General features: G+C 32.7%; 1 protein-coding gene and 1 pseudogene across 3 annotated transcripts; both read right to left on the reverse strand.

The window, feature by feature from the left end:
- Nucleotides 1–985: 985 nt before the first annotated feature.
- On the reverse strand, nucleotides 986–11,884 carry LOC127736165 (uncharacterized). 3 transcript variants are annotated; one of them, XM_052246722.1, is made up of 2 exons: nucleotides 11,750–11,884; nucleotides 986–2,108 (listed from the first exon to the last, which is right to left on the reverse strand). In XM_052246722.1, exon 2 carries the CDS (start codon nucleotides 2,069–2,071, stop codon nucleotides 1,004–1,006), a length of 1,068 nt encoding a protein of 355 aa, XP_052102682.1. In that variant the 5' UTR covers nucleotides 2,072–2,108; nucleotides 11,750–11,884; the 3' UTR covers nucleotides 986–1,003. The 3 variants fall into 3 exon arrangements, with proteins under 3 accessions (XP_052102682.1, XP_052102681.1, XP_052102680.1); XM_052246721.1 differs by lacking the exon at nucleotides 11,750–11,884 and adding an exon at nucleotides 5,952–6,085; XM_052246720.1 differs by lacking the exon at nucleotides 11,750–11,884 and adding an exon at nucleotides 3,977–4,140.
- Nucleotides 6,604–10,236, reverse strand: LOC127736164 (uncharacterized; annotated as a pseudogene).
- Nucleotides 11,885–24,090: the final 12,206 nt, after the last annotated feature.

Raw genomic sequence — 24,090 nt, forward strand, 5'->3', positions numbered from 1 at the left:
GTCCATATTCACCATCATAAATATATTAATAAAAGTATTAAAGTATTATTTTATTGTAAAATTTGATACTTAAGGTTCAACTCACATTCGAAATATTTAAGTTAGTTGAATGAATCTGTCTAAGGAGAGAATAATTAATAAAACCAGAGACATATAATATTGTATTATATTCTATACCAACCATGAGCATTGTCCTTCTTATTTAATGTACCTTGAAACATTCAATTCCTCGGAACATAGTTTTGTTTTGCCACCTTTTCTTTGTTGTGTAATTTTCCTCGGAGTAAAAATGAATCCGGAGGAAAAAATCAGAAAAAATCTTGACCTCCCCTTTTGGTAAATTTTAAATTGAAGAATTACTTATTACTAAATAAAGGTAAATAAAATTGAGGGAAAAGGGATATTAGGTAGATATACACACGAAACATTGTTTAAATTGTTCTTGTGTGATGAGTCATAGACTCTTTGCATTTGAACTATGTAAATGTTAAAATACCAGTTAGAGTATGAATACCAAAAGGAACAGCGATTTTCTTGACTTGCTCACAACACGTGTTTATTTTAAAGCCTTCACCAGCTACGCTCGAGACATACAGTTTGGAAAGCTAAAATTATAAAACGTTCGGAAAGCACAAAAACCAAAGGGTCTAAACAAAACAGGAAAAAAAACCTGTCAACGACCAATTTTCCATGCGGCATTTGCAATCATAGCTTTTATCGTTATTGTACAATTTTATGAAAAAAATATTTGCCCCTGCCTCAGCTCCCGGCAATAGAAACAATCCCGTTTTCTTTTCAAGTAAACTCTCAATTATCAAAACAATATCTATTTATGCTGATTTAAATCGAAAACGAGTTGTTTTCTTGGAAACATCGTTTTCCGGAAATGATTTATGTTAAGACATATGCCAGCTTTTTTATCAACGAGATTAAGCAGTCAAAAACATGGGCACGATTACGAAAGCTCACACATACAAACAAAACATAACTTGGTTGATTTTCTTTAATACTTGATTTCCCCATCTGATATTAAAAGAGTACAAAAGCCATCACGTTCTTGTTCGTTTTTGACGTCGTTAAGCCACTGCATAATATGAGATGTTTTTTCTTCGTCGCAAAAGTTTGTTGTATCATGAACCGGATCATCTACAATTGGGATTGAATTGTTTACACAACGAGTAAACATCACCGGTTTTGCACGTGAACGCATAACAACAACACTGTCTTTTGGTTTTGCGACACTTTGCCTCAAGCTCGACGATTCTTCTGTGGGTGACGTTTGTTTTAAATACTGGTTACCAATATTATTAAGTTTTTCCTTTTCCGTCGGAGAAAGAACAGGTGCAATAACAGTATGCGATAAAAATGTATCGCCGTTTTGAGCATGTCCGTAATCTATTGAATCCCTTGCGCTTGCTCCATCTGAAAGTTTGTTTGGAGTCACTTCCGGACTGCACATTTCTGAATGATCGTTGTCGGCATGAATTTCTGCTTTTTGATTATCGTTGTTTGATTTTATACTTTCTTTGTTTGTTATTAGTTTATTATCCTTCATCTTTAAGTCGTATACAACTGTAACTAATACATTTGAACTGTCTTGTTTGTCATCGTTTTGAGCATTTCGAAGAGAAATTTGTTGAATTTTTTTTTGCTTTCTAATAGTACTTTCATCTGTATTAATCTCAGAACACAATTTATATTTTGATTCTATTTGACCAAGGCGACCAACAGGGTCATTAAATTTTACTGTCTTTTTCACAGTCCTTTGTGGTATGTAATCTTTAGATCCAAGTTTTTGTCTTTTGATAACATTTCGCAGCTGTTTATGGTCAATCTTTGGATTATTACTGTTCTCGGCAAGATTTGGCATACTAATGGCATTTTTTAGAATACCCTTTACATGTCGTTTGGAGTCTGCTTGTTTCTTCTTCTGAGCATCCTCTACTAAGCTCCCCAGAAACTGGAGTTTTGTCATGCTTGCTCTGTGCCGATAGAGAGTCGTTACAGTTGATGGAACATTTTGTTGTCTAGAGGCACCAAAAACGTTCAAGCCATGCCCACCAATAAACATTGTGTTTCCATAAATTAAGTGTTAGCTTTTCAAAACTCTGAAACAATAATTTGAAAGTAAACACTCGTTTATCAAATATTGCATTGACCTCGAATTAGCTATCTTGAATCTATAAAAAAATAATAGTTGATTAAAGTTTTGAAGTTCTACAATGAATGGAAAGTGTGAACTGAAAACAAATTATCAACCAACCATTTTATCGGTTTCAAGTGTATTAGCATTGGAATTTAACAGTATTGTATTTGAAGATTTGCGGGGGTAAATTTGCGATTTGATGTTGCAAATTGAGTTAACGGCGAGACAACCGTGGTCCGTAAAAGGATATTTACGAGCACCCAATCGCAAACTGATATCTGCAAAATAAAATACTGTAATTCTAAATGTAATGCATCTTATTTTGACTAAACCCCATGAAATCATACATTTTAGAATTATTTATATGACGCACATTTTCATACTATCAATTGTGAAATAAATGACCTGAAATTTAGGTAATCAAAACGAACATTACACAAACAGTGAATTTTCTTTTTGCACATTGTTGAAGGTGTATTTGTTTAATTTTTTACACACGTGTGCCTGTCACAATTGTACAAAATTTCAAAATGAAATAGCTTTCTAACATTAATGTCTCATTGATCCTAATATCGCAGGAAACAGTGGGAAGTATACATCACTTTATTTACGTCTTAATTTTCTATTCTGTGAAATGTTTACATAAGGCATGATATGCACTTTGATGTGTTTCGTCTTTATGACAAAAAGGTTTCGAGAAATCAACTCGTTACTTCGATACTGTTTGAACACTAAGGAAAACTTGAAGTTTGTATAACTTTATTAACAAACGTAGTATGTACATTGTATTATATAATCAAATAAAATTGATAGATACTTAAATACCTTTCCTTAACTATAAAATAAATTTCGCTTCCTGTTTAAAAACTTTTTCTATATGTTTTAACATGCTGTACAAACTAGTGCATTTTTGAATATTTTTTTACAGATGAACCTTCCATCGATAGCTCCAAAGAACATGCTCTGAATTGACAAACATAGCTAAATATTTTCACACTATCCTTATGTTATGTCAAAATGTTCTATTTGTCAATTCAAAATCTTACTTTCACAACCAATAAAATTCTGAATTGCCAAAGACACATTTTAAAATCTCCGTTTATACTCAGATTTTGTCCAGACTCTAGTCGATTTCTAGCTTGTCATATATCAGAAACACTTATCTACTGTTGCAGACTTAATGTAAACCTACTTGGCATTGTTGTTGTTGTTGTTGTTGTTGTGTTGTTGTTGTCTGTACAATTTAAAATTCGCATTGCCTAAGACACAAAAATGAGCTAAATTCTCTTTTCGTATAAATTAAAACATCTTCGCTATAGTCAAGGGAATAGAAGGGGACAGGGTCGTAACCTTTTGCTAGCGAAATGATTAATAAAATTAAGGGAATGAATGATTGTTTTATGTCCAATGTCAAATATGTGTATGTTCAGAATAATATCTACAAACGATCCGCGGAAGAAGCCGGGCACACGTTAAAGAGACTGGAACCCTTATCACTACTAAAAAGAATACCTTTAGAAAATCTACAAAGCCATTTATTACTCACAGTCTTATTTCTAGCTTTTGTGTTGATGCACCCAGCTGTTAAAAAGTATATACTGTTTTTGACACCACTTTGGCGTTTCTCTTTTTTCTAGCTTCATTATTGCTTATTGTACTTTGTGCCAATGATTATCATTTTTGCCATTTAGCATGTTTGAAATAATACACCAATTATATTAGTATGACTATGAATATAAATAACAGTCTTAAAAATGTATCACAAAAAAGTTTAAAAAAAAATGAAAATAAAAAAAAATGAGAAGAATGGAATAAAATACGCAAACTTACTTCTACAAGGATCGTTTCCAAATAATTTGAAATAAACAAATCGTAGATGTTGGCAGTCGCAAGTATTACCTACACGACAACTGCGTCACATACACTCTGCAATCATTTGTGGATAACTTGGTTTACAATTATCGATAAAACTTTGGTCCTTCTATTTTAGGGTTTAATTTCAATTGAAAGTTTAAAAAGAACATATCATGTAAGATATTAAGAAATTTCAACTTGTAAATATGTGAGATAAGTAAAGAATTTATAGCAATAAAAGGACAATTACTTATGTGAATTGAAAACGTAGGTACATTAATTTAATGTTTCAATGATAATAAAAGCAAATTTAAATATTTTCATTTGCGCTTCAAATAAATATCCTTTTGTAGTTGATATTTTATTCATACGTGTATACAAAACACTCACAACAATATTTTTATTTAACAACATAATATTACATCGTCTAGAATACAATTAAATACTCTATAAAAATTACCAGTTTAACGGTAATTCTTTCGTTTACCCACATAAGAAGTCATACAATCTAAGTTGTTGATTATGAAATGTAGTGAGATTGTTATATGTTTTATAAATTACTCAAATCAACGATGAGAGAAAAAAACTGTCATAAAATTGGCTAAGCTAATCGTATTTTCTATTACCGCAATATGTATTATTGACTTAAACTTGGATTTCATAACCTTATATGTGGAAAGTACGTATTAACAGAAATGCTGTAGATTTTTTTCTCCGTCTGCTTACAGTAGATTGTCGATGGATGCTGATGTATATTTTACTTGCATCTTCATTTTAATGTAAATCTCAAAACTAAAATTCATTTACAACTTTACTGTCATTTTCAAAATACTAGTACAATGTAAATTCATATTAACGTCCATGACATTTCTAATTTTCGATGTTACTCAATTTCACAATCATAAGAATTTGTACCAGAAACGTGTTTTTATAGCTGACTGTGCGGTATGGGTTTCTTTCATTGTTGAAGGCCTTTCGGATACATATAGTTGTTAATTTCTATGTCATTTGATCTCTGTTATTTTTTTTTCTGTTCTGTAACTACCCCTGTTATCATCAGTGGCGACGTGTATTTTAGCCAGCCTAGTGAAAGTCCTTTAATTTTTTCACGGTTTGTACTGATAATGCTTGTAGGAATAGAGAGCATGATTCTTAATAGAAAATCAAATCTTCTCCTCCTGGAGCTCAGTGTTCAAAGTCAGCGCTCTAATCGAATGAGCTTAATAATTTGTTCCCTAGCCCAACTGCTTACGCTACTTGCCCTATCTAAAGAGTCATCATATTATTATTACTCTTTCAACACATATCATAGCTAGATATCACCTCTAAATACCGCGGGTATTTTAGTTGGATGCCAAATGAAACCGGAGAGCAGGATTCTTAGAAGATTCACATCCTCTCCTCCGGGACCTTTGTGTTCATAATCAGCACCCCTATCGAATGAACTAAAGAATTACTTACGACTGGCTCAGTATCTATTATACAAGGGAGGCAATCTCGTCACACTTACATAAAAAAAGAAAGCGACAAATTTTTCTAAAGACAAATGGTTCCATTAAAAGTTGAAATAAGCTTGCTTACACACTCATAGTAAACTAGACCCTGTCTGTAATATTCATGACACAGCACAAACATTTTCAATAGAAATGATGTGATTTAACAGAGGCAGGCATAATGTATATGAAAAAAGGAGATATGGTGGTATGCTTTAACGAGACAGCTACTAAACAACAACAACGCCAAGTAGGTTTACATTTGGTCTGCAACAGTAGAAAAGTGTTAATTGTATATGACAGTTAGATCGTTTAGAGTCTGGACAAAATCAGAGTAAAAAAGGAGATTTCCACAATTTGTGTTTACGTTTAATTTAGAAGTATATTACATACGATATTTAGCTATTCGGTGAGCAAGGCTAAATTTTTTATGTCCCTTCTAAACTAATAAACCTTACCTAGTCTCATGCCGTTGTCATGTCGTATCTATCAAGGCTCATTGTACCGTCAATAATAACAACGTTGACGTAACACAACCTTCTTGTTCAACGAAAACGTTTATACTTGTTAATTGTTTCCTGATATATTTGTAGAGTTATCGTTCTTATAACAATGCTATTGCTTTGTTGAAGTCTTCTCGACGATGAGGTTGACAAATTAGACTTTAAATTCGGGTATCGTATCAAAACACAAAAGTGATTTAAAGATTTAAATTACATGAGTACCAATTGAATCTTGTGTTTAAACTGCATAGTACTGATGTCCACTATAGTCCACGTATATTTTGTTCCTTATAACAGACGTCCCTTTGGTCTCTTTATTATGGACATTTCATTACAAATATTCATAATGAAACAAAAAGTCCTTACCAATAATTCCTTGAGGAATAAAAATGATGAATCCCATACTATTTCGTCGAAATACACTTTTTGACTGACGTTTTATCCAAGTGGCTTGTTGTTAAACGAACGTATGAATTTATGTTTGTCACGATTGTCCCCCCATTCGTTTTTACCTCTTTAAAGCATTCCCTACATGTACATGTATATATTTTCATATATTATTGGTTTCTATAACTACTGTTTCTTTATAGGGATAAGTACTGATTAATAAATTTCTAGCATTTTATTTCATTAATACATTCTAAAACATTTAAATGTGTTTCTTCTGTGATTCGAATGACATTGTTTGCGGTTACTTCCGAACAAATATAGACCACTGACGCAGCAGGTACAACCGCTTTCCTGTTCACAAGACGATATTGAAAAGGCGAGTTCGTTTTGTTGTAATATAGACCACGAAACACAGGTGTTCCCGCAGGGAGTAAAGATCCCCAAGAATCCGTTGTGTCAATGCGTAACGTTTCCATGCTTTTCTCTACTTTCAGCATGTAGTACTCCTCCTCATCGTCGTCAGTATATAACGCAACTAATTGACCAACCGAAACTAATTCTTGCAAAGACACTTGTTCATTTTCTTCATTTTCTTGTGCATCCGCTCTGTATTCTCGCTTCATTTCCAATTCAGTATAACCACCAGTTTTTATCGAATTAGAACACTGGTCATACATGTGATGACAGCAGTTTACACAGAAACAAGACAATTCACTGATATTTATCAATCTTTTAGCAGAATCACGACTAGCTCTTACTTGGTGAAGAGATCGAATGCTAGGCACCGGCTTAAAAGACAGTCTGTTGTCACGGTGAATCGTTTCCGCATATCGGAATATTCTTCTCTTACAATGTGACCTCGGTTGTGTTAGAAATGAATTCGCGTATTCATAGAGATCTTTTGCTGTCCTTATCTGAGTCTGTCCGCGTAAAATGACACAGTCGGCTTGTCTCTTAATAATTCCTCCAGCAGCGTCTTGTGGTCCTGAAATGCACAGATAAGTTTTTTATGTCAACTGCATGACATTGGTTCTTACCATTTTACCGCGTTCAAGGTTTATGATTTTTATAATAGTAACAATACCGAAAGTCACGAGAAATATAAGAGATACATTGAATACCCTACAGCGACTGTCAAGATGAAGAACAGAAATAAAAGCCCTGTTCCTTGATACAACGTATTTATTTTTGTGTCAGGTGTAATTTAGTCCGACGCACATGTTTTATCAAAATACATTTATTTCAAATTCGATATAATAAAAAAAACATGTAAAAAAAAAAACTTTCTAGAATAATGTTTTCAAACATTAACCCATAATGTGACGGATTGAAAGAAAACAGTTTACCGATAATGTGAATACCCGACCGCTTTTAAAATATTTACATTTTACACAAATAACTCATAAATATTCAATCAAAAGCTAAATAATATGTATTCCATTGTACTTGAAAATGTGAGAAAAATCATTAAATCTGTGTCCAAGATATCTAGCGTAGAGACTGACAGACGGACTGACATTCAACTGTATTTAAAGGCAATCATAGTAGTAAGTTCGAGGATAATAAACTAAATTATTATAAATACCTTTTGCATGGGAAGTTTCGAAGAAATTTCTTGTGAAATGTTGATATCCAAAGTCGTCGCTTGTTTGACTAATATCTCCGAAACAGTGTCTGCTCTTATACTGGGCTGCACACCCGTCAGTAAACTCGTGCATTGTTTCTACTGAATATGAAATCGACTGTAAATATTCCGCTATATAATTTCGGACTTGGTGAACAAAGTATTGATCATGAACTAAGTCTGGGCTTATAACGAAAAATTGTTCCGTGATAATTTCAGGAAAGTCTTCTGAACTATCAACACCATCGTATTCTAGCAATGCATGTCTATGTAGAATAGTAACATGGACCGACACTTCGGTTTTTTGAAAGTAAGCACTTTGAATCTCAGTAAGCTCGGAACACCTGTAATTTTCACTAAAGTCATGCACACAAACACATTGCTTTTCTGGGAGATTTCTAACAAGATTTTGAAATTGTTCATTTTGCCATGTAGCTCTGTGCTGATGCACTGGAAAAGTTTCAATTAGTTTTCTGAAATATGAAAACAATTCACCAACTTGACTTTCTTTTTTCACGAGCATTAGTTTCTTTATGGTTTTGTTCCCTTTAACATTAACGCTTACATTTTCAAACTTTTCCCACTTTACAAATTCCGCAGTGTCAGATACATCAAGTTCACAAGGCAGAAAATTCAAGATTTTAACTCCACAATCGGAACAGTTTCTTTTAAGGCACTGTAAATTGTGTGAACCATCAACTTTTTCGCATAATGTTGCATTAACGACATCAGATATTGAATCGTACACAGGAGTAGAATAGCATTCATTCGGTTCATTTTCTATCAAAAGTTTCTTTCGGAATTCCATACACGATTTAAAGACAGTTTTAAATTCTACATGGTACTTGCAGCAACATGTTTGTCTATCCTTAGGTCGGACGGGTCGCACAAAGTAGGGTTTGCACCTTTCGAACATTCTTTGAGCTATTTTAATAGAGGGGTTTTCTCCGATAAAGTCCAAATACACATCGGTCTGTGTTTTTTCTAGTATGTGTGTCATGTGGCTTGAATAAGTTTTCGGACCAATGCGGACCCTTTTGATATCTGCCTTGTTACCAGTCGGACGAGAAATACCAGGCTTACAGCAGAACTCATAAATACGTTTCTTCGTGTCAGGTGTTAATGCATCTGATCTAGTTTTTCTATTTGTGTAAGTCCAGCTTGATTTTTCAGATTTAAGTATTCTTGTTCTAATTGCATGACCACGGCTAACTCTTCTTACCGGTAATCCCAATTTCCTAGCCAGTTTCTTTCTGCATTTATTGTCACTGATTTTTTCACCACTTACTGATGAAATAATAACATTCATCGTTTTCAAAAACAATATAACATAATAATAACATTCATCGTTTTTTGGATCGTCATCCGATCTTTTCCTCTTACAGTTGTCAATAACTGTTTTTAAATCTTCCGTCAAGGCTTTTGATGTTTTGTGTTCTTCTATTTCCTCTGGCGAAGAAATCACTTCAGAAGATTGCGGTTTTTTCACAGTCGGCGAGTTCGAATTTTGCAAGTATGCGACCATGGTTGTCACCCGCCTGTCTGGGCTCTTTTGTAGGGCCAGTTTCAGTTTCTTCAATGCCCGATGTTTTTCTGTTCTATTCTCGAAAGTATTTGGCATATTTAATCCTCGTTTTGCCTTTGATCATTGATATTTTCTTCACGTTTTATCTTTCTATATTTCCGTTTTCTCTCCGTTTCTTTGACCCGTCTCATTTGTTCTTTCTCTTGTTTCTCTCTATGTTGTCTTTGGCGTACTGCCTCATCTGATAAAGCATACTCGTTTTCCTTTAGATTTCTATTTCTGTAATAAGATTCAAGCCTTTGTTCTCGTCGCTTTTGAAGCTTTTCTTGTTTGTACCGTTCAAGTCCTTCCTTAGATGACATCCTTTTTTTTCACTGAAATAATTATGAAAGTTTTATTATATAATTTATTTTAGATACGATTAGGACAGATTTACGATGACAAAAAATAAATACAAATACAAACACTTGCAGATAATCTTGAATACTTTAATAATATCCGATTGATTTTCACAGATAATGTAATCTTCAAATTATTAGGAGCGAATTTGTTTCTCGCTTCTGAATAGACTAATTTATTTATTCAAATCAGGGGCCCTCGAAAGGCCATACAATGCATACATTAATCATTTTGACAATTATCAACAACAAAAAACGTCTGTAACGTTACGTGTAACTTTCAAAAACGGAGTTCCATGTATGTGACATTTAATTGGACATGCGGTTTTGTTTGTAATTTGTGCAAACCTGGGCGCATTGTCATGTTTCAAGGCTCAAAATGCGAAGAAAGGTTTGTACTTTTTAAAGCGGTAAATAGAATTAAGGAAATATTCAATAAAACAAATTAATTTAATCTCATTCGACGGATTAGTGCCGGAAAATGTGTGAAAACTGTACTTGTGACAAATTCTTGGACATGAGAAAAATTCCGACCTGTGTAAACCGACGTAACAACAAAGAAAAAAAATAAATGATTTAAAAGGCGAGTCTTTGTACAAAATAATGATACCAATATTGATTAACTTACCAGTATTCTGTTCATAAAAATCAAGTCCGTAAGTTCGGCTAAAATATTTCCCTGCTTGTGGGACACTTTTAAATATCTCATTCAGGGGCCCATTGCTTCGCTTCTAGTACTGGTTGTGTTCAAATTTTTTGACGTCACAATGCTATGACGTTGAACGTTGCGCTGCCCGAAAATGGTGACTTTTGGTGAAAAAAATCACCAATCTTCAGCACATTTTGCCCAAATATCGGCATCTATTTGTAACGCGGGACAGGAGAAAAATGACGTTATTTTTTAAAATCGTGTTCGGTTTATTCACATACACTTGTATTAAAATGTCATTCAAGACTTAAAATAAATTCCCAAGACATTCAGCTTTATTTTGATGTAAAATTTATATGTTTACCAGTAGCAACGACAATATAGTGACCAATTGTTGCTTATGACACGGTATTTTTTCTTGAGTGTGACCAGTTCCGTGCGTAACGTCTCCCTAGCCCAACTGCTTACGCTACTTGCCCTATCTAAAGAGTCATCATATTATTATTACTCTTTCAACACATATCATAGCTAGATATCACCTCTAAATACCGCGGGTATTTTAGTTGGATGCCAAATGAAACCGGAGAGCAGGATTCTTAGAAGATTCACATCCTCTCCTCCGGGACCTTTGTGTTCATAATCAGCACCCCTATCGAATGAACTAAAGAATTACTTACGACTGGCTCAGTATCTATTATACAAGGGAGGCAATCTCGTCACACTTACATAAAAAAAGAAAGCGACAAATTTTTCTAAAGACAAATGGTTCCATTAAAAGTTGAAATAAGCTTGCTTACACACTCATAGTAAACTAGACCCTGTCTGTAATATTCATGACACAGCACAAACATTTTCAATAGAAATGATGTGATTTAACAGAGGCAGGCATAATGTATATGAAAAAAGGAGATATGGTGGTATGCTTTAACGAGACAGCTACTAAACAACAACAACGCCAAGTAGGTTTACATTTGGTCTGCAACAGTAGAAAAGTGTTAATTGTATATGACAGTTAGATCGTTTAGAGTCTGGACAAAATCAGAGTAAAAAAGGAGATTTCCACAATTTGTGTTTACGTTTAATTTAGAAGTATATTACATACGATATTTAGCTATTCGGTGAGCAAGGCTAAATTTTTTATGTCCCTTCTAAACTAATAAACCTTACCTAGTCTCATGCCGTTGTCATGTCGTATCTATCAAGGCTCATTGTACCGTCAATAATAACAACGTTGACGTAACACAACCTTCTTGTTCAACGAAAACGTTTATACTTGTTAATTGTTTCCTGATATATTTGTAGAGTTATCGTTCTTATAACAATGCTATTGCTTTGTTGAAGTCTTCTCGACGATGAGGTTGACAAATTAGACTTTAAATTCGGGTATCGTATCAAAACACAAAAGTGATTTAAAGATTTAAATTACATGAGTACCAATTGAATCTTGTGTTTAAACTGCATAGTACTGATGTCCACTATAGTCCACGTATATTTTGTTCCTTATAACAGACGTCCCTTTGGTCTCTTTATTATGGACATTTCATTACAAATATTCATAATGAAACAAAAAGTCCTTACCAATAATTCCTTGAGGAATAAAAATGATGAATCCCATACTATTTCTTCCTTTTGGAACACTGACAGGAGGCAAGAGTATTGCAGAAAGGATATAAAATAGAAGGAAAGCCGAGAAAAATAGATGAGAGAAACAATCCCTACCCCCGCCCCCCAACAACCCTTATAAATTAAATCAATATTTACTTGCTATTTTTAATTTTTTGAGTTTTCGAAATCAGCAGCGACGGACCATTTAACTGAAAGGGGTGTTTACCCGAGGTCAGAACTCTTGGACGTGTTCCAAACAATGCATAACCGACTTATTTTATAATATGATGACAGTCCAGCTGGCGGGCGCGTGGACATGCAGGTGAGCGGGAGAAGAGAATACCCGTTTTGAGTAATAAACTCCTAACCTAGAAGCTTCTAAACTTTGTAGAATTATGCGGTATTTATATACATAGAAAATGTGCAACTCCTTACATGGATTCATTTTGGATATAGTTTGCATTTTTTTCGGAGTTTGAACCTTCTTGAATTTTTGGCAATTGTACATATCATGCATATGGTCAACATGACAACTCTATAGCCTGGCTTGCCCTTATTAGACCTTGGGAATGATTTTTTAATATAATAATCTGTTATTGGAAAAGCTTAACTTCCTTTATATTATTTTCATGTAAAATGTTACTGGTTCGACCCAACGAAATGAGAATCTTTAGAAAAAGACTTTCTATACATATCCATACACAGTTTTAAAACATTTCGAGTTGTAGTTTTGAGGTCTGAAATTGTCTTACCCATTTGACCAGCCTTTCAAACAGTCCGAAAAGTCTAAGGCATGTTGTTTCTTTGTTTATTTCTTTTACTTTAACTTTAACTAAGTCTTAGGGAAAAAAAGTTAAATCTGAAATTGTAATTCCTCTTGTAAGGGTTCTATGTCAAATGTGACTCGTTTTTCACCTGTTTGACATCCTAAATACCGGTACATTTTTCAGCATATTTCTCTTTGAGCTTTCTGTTCATGCTTCAAGTGCACAAAGTACATGCTCAGATACCAATTCTTTGTGAAATCTATACACCAAATACTTCTTAGTCGACCGTAGAAAAATTGTGACAACTACGTGGCTGGTGGCATAAAATGACCACAACGTCAGGGGCAATTGACAGCAATTGTCATGCAATTTACAGACCACACACGGACCCTCGGGCACAATTTCATTCCAGATCCCGGCATTGCATACCTGCGCATGTTTTTGTGGACAATATAGGAATCATGTACATTATTTTTGTAAAATTCTACGCAGTAGTTTCATAGGACAACAGGATGGTGCTCAGCAGTTTAATTTACTGCCTTCAATTGACCAGGTATGGAATTAGATTTCCCCCAGGATTTTGGTAATAAAATATACCGCATGTCGTTTTCCTCTCGTTACCATGTATAGGCGTCGTAAACATAAAGCTACATGTAGACCAAGAGCAGAAAGAATATAATGTAAAAAGTGAACTAGTCTTGCGATTATCGTTCGGGATTTCGGGTATATGTTGAACACACTATTAGCCGCTTAAAAACTTTCAAACGCAAACAACCAGACCAGACTGTGGAGCTTTGTGCGGGTTTAGTAGAGATCGATAGATTGTTGTTTGTTGTTCGTCCAGTTACAAATATTTCATGCATTTTCAGGACGAGGTTAAGTAGTGGAGTGTCAAATTGATAATTATGCTCGAAGAACAGTAATTAATATAAAAAAATCAAACTGGCTTATTATGTGATTTTTTGTTCAATCTAAAAGTGCATATACTTGAATTACCATCAACCCCCGCACACACGTACACCTTTCCCGTCCTATAATCATAAGCAATGATATAAGAAAATAATCTTTCTGAATTAATATAATTTCAAATGAACGAAAGAAGTGTGTAGGATACCTGGTTAACATCACGCAAATTGAATTTTAACTGTTTTAATCATCAAAGCTTTGGCATTAGTAATAAAAAGACAAAACAAATAATGTACTTTATATCAAAACATTAAATATATAAATTACTCAAGTATAGCATGTCGATAAGATTGATAACTACAAGCTTTATAAAATGTTGTAAATAATTAAAGGATTATACAGGGAAAACACAGTTCTGGAGAGACAACAGAAAACTTAACAATAAAAAAATGTAAAAAGATATAATATTTTGAAAGTAATATTGCCTAAAGAATGGATTGAAATTATTCATAAAAATGTTCATAGAAGAAATGTTTCTCGTTCTATAAATATTACTGTTATTTTCAAAGACAAATTGTCCGAGTTTTCTATGTGTTCTACAAAAGATTTGTATTTATTACTTACTAGTAAACTATGTCAGCATCCTATTAAAAGTGGACGGAAGTTTTTGAGATTGAAGATCATGATCTTTGTAAAATGTGGAACAATGTCAATTTTTACTGGAAACCATCTATATTAATGGATCTAGATTTCAAAATAGCACATCATTGTATTTTCACTTATAGAAACTTATTAATTACAATGTATGTGATGTATGTGAAAAGGAAGTAGAAAATATCACTCATTTATTTTTATTATGTTCTGAACTAGTAGAATTTCATATGTTTCTGCAACAAAAGTTGTTAGTTTTATTTGATAATGTTGACTCTGACAAAATTAATAATGTAGTGTATGAAGAAGTATTCATGTTTGCTTTAATTGGATCTTTCAAAGGTCTTCAAAGGTGTAAATGTAAGTTTTGTGAATTTCATGTTATCTATAGCGATATATTGTATCTCCAGAAGAAGGAATTTACTTAAAAATTTAAACAGTAATGTTGATCTTATCAAACAATACACTTTAAAACATTATATAACTTACCTGTATGAATATTTGTGTGGTGTAAGATGTATGAGAAATGTTTTTGAGAAACACTTTTTAAAGTACAATATTCTTGTGCAAGAGACTGAAGGTGTCATTGCATTTAATTTTTGATTAGTGTGTTGATGATATATGTCATTATACTTTTAACCATTGTGTTGTGAATATTTTTGTTTAATATGTAATATATCTATTGTATATTAATGTTGAATAATTAAATAAGATAAAAAAAACAATAAAAAATGTAGATCGTAAATTTTACATGTTTTTGCAATCTCTGACCACAATAAATTAATTTGTATCCCATAGACAATATATAACATTACTTCCAACAGTATTTTGGTTTTGGTTAAGATAGTTGTCTGTCTTATATGTATTGGATGAATATACAAAACTGCAGTTTTGAGCTATGTCCAGGTGTTTATAGTTTGGAGCTGCGAAACTATTTTTAGATTATGAAACGTTTTGAAAATGGTCCTGATCTTTTCTCGTTTTAGAAATATTCACCTCTCAGTCAAAGTCCTTGAATTCTGAAAAAAGCGCAAGATCATCAAGAGAAATCATAAACGCATATTTCATAACAAAACTACTAACTGACATCCCTAATAACACGGGAAGCACTTGCGAGCTATGTGACAGACCATTTCTAGATGTATACGTACATGCGTGTTGTAGTTGTTGTGGAACTCAATCAATCAGAAATATATGGTGGGATTTCATTATTGAAAGTTTTCCATTACAATTATTTGTTGAACTGTATTCATACGATGATGAACAGTTATACTGCATTCCTTTGGGCAAGCACGTAACAACAGTCAATAAGGCGAAGTGTACGTAATTGCACGCCTCTAGCGGAATTTAGGATAAAAAACGTGCGTCGTTAGTTACGCGGGTTATCTCCCCTACTCCAAGAAAGGAAAAATGAGCACATGAAAGAAAAATGACTTCGTGCGGTCAGTCTATCATGAATTAAACAAGTATTCATGTTCTATCTCAAAACTTCAAAGAAATTATTATAATGACTCCAATCAGAAATCTGAGTATCCTATTGTGAGTTAGTCTGACTCTATTACCACTGTTTTTGTTTTAGACACGCAGGAGCGTTGGCATGTCCGTTTTTATGCAATTGAAAATTTTATGATGTTTTATATTTTATTATTTATGTAAAAAATAAAAGATACTAAGCCCCCGGCTTAGACTAAGGGGTAATCGACCACTACGGCACTAGTACAACATTTATAAGCCGAAGAAAAAGCCAACAGCAAAAAAAAAAACCATCAGATTCCGTCCACAAAACATTACACACTCAGAAACTAAGAATTGAGCACTATTACATTTATCTCAGAATAAGTAAAATCTATGTCATCCAAATCTCAGTTTTCAAGGTGCAGAAAATAAACAGGTGTCTTCTATTCCGTCCGCAATTTTTGGGGAAAGTAAAATCTAAATTTAGAACCATGGTTGAAACTGAAACTACACATGTATGATAAAAATAGAACGTGTTATTTTTTCTTTATCAAATTCTAATTTCGAAGGGATAGTGAAATTTGTTTTCTTTTGTTGTGCTTTTGTGTATCATTCAGCAGTAGTATAGATAAGATAAGATAAGATAAGAATTTTATTAATCTAATCAAGAACCCATAAAGGGCATCATTTACAACAATATTAAGCACAATATGATTGGAAAAAAGAAAAACTATATCCTAATATAATACTATCATATATTGGACAGGATCAGAGCCTAACACATCATGTGTCTTACATAACATTAACAATAATTGCATAATAATTTTATATATTTTGTATCCACCTGGATCTTATTTCTAAACACTTAATTATATAATTGCCTAGGCACATAAGAGTTGGTAAATGCTCATTTGTGAACAGCCAGAAATATTTTTTATCCTTGGGTAATTCTTTAAAATTATTACAAAAACTGTTTACTTTATCCCATAATAATTTTCTCTGTTCGTTATATAAAGGACAACTTACTGTGAAATGGGTCTCATCTTCAATAGAATTTGATCCATGTGATAGGCAGTGATGACATAGACGCTGACTTCTCTCTATGTATTTTTTACTATACCTATCTTTCTCAATTTTAAGATCATGTGCACTTATTCTCAATTTACATATAGCTCTTCTTATATTAAAATCTTTAATTGATAAATAAGCCTCCTTTACGAAGTCAGTCTTGAGGTTGAAATAATTTACTAATTTACTATTACCTTGTGATAAGGTATCAGATCTTTTGACCCCCCAAAATGTTTTAAAACTGTTACAAAGTTTACATTTTACAAATTTAATTAATCTATTGAGCTTTGTATTCAAATTTTGTATATCAAGTGATTGAAGGACATATCTCATAGATGAATACCAACAATTAATGTTTCCTGCATCTAAAATTTTATTACAAACATAAGCATCATAAAGTAACCCATCGTCCAATTTGTTAAGCCTGTGTACATATTTTACCATAGATATAATGACAGAAAAATAAAGAGGAAATCTTGCAACCTCTGATAACACTGCCAAATTTGAGGCTTTTTTATTTACACCAAGAATATATTTTAGATACCTGAAATGTGATTTTTCCAAATAATCATTTATGTAAATTAATTCAAATAGATAATCACTTTTTTTCTTGCAAGCAGCAGAGTTAATCTTAAAGGTACCCCAGATTTCACTACAATATAATAAAATTGGTTTTATTGTGTGATCATATAAATGGATTGCAGTATCAATACTTGGATTACAAGCTGACATGGATTTTTGTAGTTTAAATTTTGCCTTTAAGGACTTTTTGAATAGCTCTTCTTTCCCCTGCTGAAAAAGACCACTGGAAGTAAAGACTATCCCTAAATATTTATATCTGTTAACACATTCTATAGCCTCATTATCTAAACAAAGTGATTCCTTCAAAAATTTTCCAGGCTTGTTAAAAATTAAAACTTTTGTTTTGGACAAGTTAACATCTAGACACCAATCAATACAATAAGTTTGCAGGTTATCAAGTCGGGTTTGCAGACCCTGTTTAGTGTTTGATAATATAATAATGTCATCGGCGTACATAAGACAATCAATTCTACGCCCATTGATATAAACAGCATCTGGACTCGACTCAAATCTTGGAGGCAGATCGTTAATGAAAAGCTTAAATAAATTTGGGCTTAGAACATCCCCTTGCCTAACCCCAACTAGCGAGCTGAAAGATGGCGTTAGTACATTACCCACTTTCACCGACATTTCATTTTTTCTGTACATGTCTTTTAAAATAGTATAAAATTTTCCAGATATGTTATTTTCCAATAATTTGTATCTAATACCACAGTGTATGACCCTATCAAAAGCCTTTTTAAAGTCCACAAAGCAAGCATAAATTTTCCCCCCTTTTCTGTTAGTATATTTATCTAATATGGTTTTTAAAACAAACATATGGTCAGATGTTCTGCTCTTTTTTGAGAAACCAACCTGACATGGATGAATTATATTATTTTTATCAAGATGAATGTCAAGTCTTTTATTAAGAATACTGTTAAATAATTTTCCAATGCATGAATTAATTGCTATGCCTCTGTAATTTTCAGGTTTACTAGGACTCCCTGCTTTAAAAATTGGACATATATAAGACAATGACCATTTGCGAGGGTATGTTCCAGAGCAGAATATCAAGTTAAAAAGTTTCTGCAAAACAGGTGCAAATATACTACCCCCTGATTTTAATATCTCGTTTGGGATACCATCTAGTCCTGCAGCTTTATTATTCTTTAGTTTATTTATAGCATCCAAAATTTCTTTTAGGGTTATTTTGTAATCCAGTTCACAAAAAGTTGGATTATTTTCTAAATTTTTTACTTTCTTGTTTTCTTGTTTCCTCTAATCTGTCTTTAAATTTGTCAGAGTTGAGATTTAAAGATTGAAAATATGAAAACCAGACGTTAGTTTGAATAGAATGTTCTGGACCATCCAAATTGTCTTCTTTTAATTCTTTGATGAGATTCCAATAACTCTTTGGATTATTATCCCTTAGATTATCCAGACTGTCAAGAATGTTTTGTTTAAATTTCCTTTGTTTATATTTACGTAGCTTATTATACTCCCTATAACATTTATAGTAAGACCCTTTTATAATTGGGTCCCAGGGGAATTTTGATAATAGCTCACCTTTAGAAATAAGGCTTTTACGTTTTTGTACCAGGTCTTTGTCAAACCATTTTTTGTTTTTGTATTTACGTGCAACTTTTTTCTTGGTTTTACGGAATATTAAACATTTACTGGCAGCATTATCTATTATATCAAAACATTCATTAGCTGCCTTTTCAATATAGTCCTCTGAAAGATTAAATTTTGTGTCTAAAAAATTTTTGATACTATTTCTAATAATTGGCTGGCATAAAGTATCTTGAAGTTTTTGTGTAGAGGTTTCTGACCATATATATTTTCCTGGAAATAAAATAGTATTGTCTTGCTCCTTAGCTTTATGCGAGTAACTAGCTAACAGGCCAAATGTCAGTTTACAGTGACAGTCTGACAGAGTTGATAAAAAATCAGCAACATGAAAAAATAAAGTATCTTCAATCAAGTCTTCCGACATGATAACATAGTCAACCACACTACTACCTACTGCTTTTATACAAGTGTATTTACCATAAGAATCGCCCCACATTCTTCCATTTAAAATACGTAATTTGGACGCAATACACAAGTCCAGAAGTTGTTTACCTCTTGAATCTACTTTCATATCATAACTTAATCTCTTTTCTTGAATAATATCACAACTATAATTATCATACATTGGTATATGTGTATCATTAACATCATTTATTATAAAATCTGGCTCTGACCCTGTCCTTGCATTTAAGTATATGTTAGGGGAAGAAGGAGGAGGGGGTGAAGAAAATAAGGTCTACAATGTCGGGGCTTTTTATAACCGACTATACGGTATGGAATTTTCTCATTGTTGAAGGCCGTATGGTTGCCTATAATAATTGCTTACATCCACATCATTTAAGGTAGCTGGGGTGTCTAAATGTTGGACGATAGATTTTTCTTAAACTTCTGTAAAAGACTTCTGGGTCAATGTAATTTTAAATTTCAATATAAAAACTGGGGATCACGGACCTTGTTTTTTCGTAATAACACATTGAAATTAACGAAATTTGGGTTATTTTATATTGTTAATATAGGAGAAACTTAAGTTTTCCTTATTGCGGAAACATAAAACGATAGAATTAGCTAAAATTCGATGAGAGAATTGCTTTTCATTAATAACTCCGAAATATCAAATAAAAATAGGGGGTCACGGGCCTTATTTTCTTGAAAAAAACCCAAAAAAATTTTAAATATACTTTACGACACTTAATTTTTTGATAGTTCAATCTTTAAATTTCAAGTTTTATGTATTTTGTTGTATATTAAATGATACTTGGTAAAATATTTTTAAAACAAAAAAGTATTTTTGCAACATGATCAGAACGGACGCTCAGAAAAAGACACCCGATCCACCTTAAACTGTGGCAGATAGTTGTCTCATTTGCAATCATACCACATCTCCTTATTGTCATATTATATTAACAAAACTGCATTTGCATTTTATACAGGAACAAGTTATATCAAAAACTCCGATCTGTTTTACTTTGCTAAAATTCATATGTGGGTTCTTCTTTTGACCTTATTACAACCATAAAAATTCTCAAGATAATATGCAGATGCAGTTTTCTTATTTTTTGGGAGTCGTGCATGTGGATATTTAACAAATAATGATACACAAAATTATTTCCTTTTTTACTTAAAATCTCCAGCAAACATTATATCATGCTTTGTCGTGTAGTTAAAGAAAAGGGAAAGCGATCGAGACAGGAAATTTTAAAAATAAATTGCAGAGTTGTGTCACGTGCACGTGTGTGAACCTGACAAATAAAATGGGTTTTGTTCGCAATACCTCGAATAGCGCCGGAAATGGTGAGGATGAAAAGATACAGCAAATTATATTCACTTTTATAAAATACAAACATGCAGAAATAAGATTTTAAAAAAGACGTGTATACGCGATCCCAATATTATAACCGATTATTTAAATACGTATAGAATCATTCTGTCAACGCTGTGTTAACCGGGACAATTTCAAACTTGATATTTGATTCATAATTATTAGAACAATACAATATAAAAATAAGAAGATGTGGTATGATTGCCAATGAGACAACTCTCCACAAGAGTCCAAATGACACAGAAATTAACAACTATAGGTCACCATACGGCCTTCAACAATAATCAAAGCCCATAGTCAGCTATAAATACAAGCATTTCAAAAAAGATGTGGAACCCTGTCATATTAAGAAAAGATGGAGTTAAAGTCTATACAGTAACTTTCTTTCACTTGCAGTATATTTATTTGCCAATTTGCTTTCTTTTTGGCAGCAGAAATATCCTTAAAAAATACTCAGTTTATTTTCTTATCAATTGATTACGCTTGAGCATTTGCAATAATTAGGAAAATGGGTTATAAATCATTCGTAAATATAAATCAACATGTAGACATCTTATACGTTCAGGTATTTCACATCCAATATTTTATGGTAATATTCTTTACAAAGCACAAAAATGTCGGCATTCACCTCAAAAGCTAACCAAACCTTTAAACAGACTTATTCGGAAAGGATATAGTTACGATACTCGGAAATAAACACTATTATTCTAAATCCAGTTGTTGGCATGATACGGGTTATGTTCTTCTCATATATTTTATGATTGTATGATACTAAACCCCTAACGGGATGATGAAGACATAATCTTTCAATCAGTTTAATTGAGGTCTGGAGCTGGCATGTCAGTAACTGCTAGTAGTCCTTTGTTAATTTATGTATCATTGTCTTTATGTTTAGTTTCTTTTGTTACCTATTCTGACATCGGACTCGGACTTCTTTTAAACTGAGTTTTACTGTGGGTATTGCTATATATATGTGTTTCTTTATTCTACATTGGCTAGAGGTATAGGGGGAGGGTTGAGATCTCACAAACATGTTTAACCCCGCCGCATTTTTGCGCCTGTCCAAAGTCAGGAGCCTCTGGCCTTTGTTACTCTTGTATGTTTTTTTTAATTTTAGTTCATTTATATGTTTTGGAGTTTAGTGTGACGTCCATTTTCACTGAACTTGTACACAATTTTATTTGGGGGCCAGCTGAGGACCACCTCCGGGTGCGGGATTTTCTCGCTGCGTTGAAAACCCATTGGTGGCCTTCGGCTGTTGTCTGCTCTTTGGTCGAGTTGTTGTCTCTTTGACATATTCCCCATTTCCATTCTCAATTTTATACACACTCACGATTTTGTTACGACACTGTACGGTATAATAGCGTTATAGCGTAGAAATTGTGATGACGTTACAGTAGACATCAATAACGTCGCCGAATGTTTTTTATTTTTTCCGCTAAAAAACAAACTTCCACAGGATATAGCTTGAAAACTAGCACGGTTGCTAAGGACTTTCTTTGCACCAATGGGTTCGTCGTTCATTTTTGAATCGCATATCGATTTTAAAAAAAAATCTGTGGACCAACGAATTAGAAAATCTTGATAAAGTAAAAATATCTGCCGATTTTTATGATTTTCCCTATATATCCTTTGTATTTTTGGCGTATCATGCTGTTAATTTCAACAGCTTGTATCTGAAAAACGAAAACGGTTACCCCCCTTTTTTTTTTTATTGTCTGATGTATTTTTACAAGCAGAATCCACATGTAAAATTTAAAAAAATTCTGTGGAGTAGTTAATTACGTACACTTCGCCTTAAGCTGCCGAGTTTTTTTCTTGCTTTGTCGCGCCAAAAGCATCTTGACGTTTCATATCTGTGACGTTGCAAAACTTGTGCCTCTCTGTAGAACAGCGCTTTCCCGCCGTCCATACTATTTCCCGCGCCAATGTAGCCGTAATTATGAAAAGCGATGTAAAAGTAATTTTATGAAAACTATTGCTATAAGATTGTTATAAATGATGTTTTTAATACAATATTATTTTACAATACAACTTTTAACCTTGAAATATAGTTTTTTTTATCTTTCTTGTTTTCAAAAAAATGAAAATAATATACCCATGGTCACCCATTGCTACTAGCTTTATAAGCGCTTTTGTTTTATCTTTGTCAAGTGAAATGCATAACTGATTCTTAACCACCTCTAAAATACTAAAATATATTGATCTTTGTTATCCGATTAGCTTAGTAAACCTTCTTATAATTGATAAATACCGTAAAAAAATCTCTCAAATAATTATATAAACAAAACAACTGCCCCAAATAAAAATAAAAATAAAAACAATGAGTGTACAAATAAAAATAAATAAAAACTCCGAGCAGCCAATTCTATGAACTACTTCTTGTTGTAAAGTATCAAACGTGTCAGAAGTTAAAATTTTCATTCCAAGCCTTGTTTCGGTAGGCGAGAAAATAATGTTTATAGACGTTATTATCCATATTCATTTTGTTTATGTTTTAATCATGTTTATTATTATTTTGTTGACTACTTATTGCTCAAAATTTCAGAGAAATGTTTGAAAATACGAATTTAAAAAAAAACAGAAAAGCGAGGGAAGAAATTCTCTAAAATTAATTTCTATTGTCTACAAGTGAACCTGAATCAATAATAATTCATTTTCATTTTCTATGATGAAGTACACACTGTAATTGGCATACACGAAATATCTTTTAAAATCTGTTGATTGATAAATTGTTCTCTTCTCAACGTTCAGTGGCAAGTATTTCATGCAATATTAAGGACGTCTGAAATTTAATGTAGAATAAATATGTTGCTCAGTGGGTCCTACAAAGTAAAAGATTTGTGATGAATGGCTGAAAATTGAGGTTGCCACTGGGAAAGGATGATATGTAAGATAGGAAAAGAAATCATTGGGTCACCTGCTAATTTAACATCCCCATTTCGAATGAAAATAAATAGTTTTAGATTAGTGCTTCAATGATGAAACGGGTATAAAATGTATTGAAATATCGTATGGCAATACAAGTATATCGGGTATCATTTGTGTACTTTTACAAAAAAAAAATCTTCACTGAGAATTCAATCACGGCATTTGAGCCC

This window comes from Mytilus californianus, unplaced genomic scaffold, assembly GCF_021869535.1.
Source record: "Mytilus californianus isolate M0D057914Y unplaced genomic scaffold, xbMytCali1.0.p SCAF_3, whole genome shotgun sequence".
Lineage (NCBI taxonomy): Eukaryota > Metazoa > Mollusca > Bivalvia > Mytilida > Mytilidae > Mytilus > Mytilus californianus.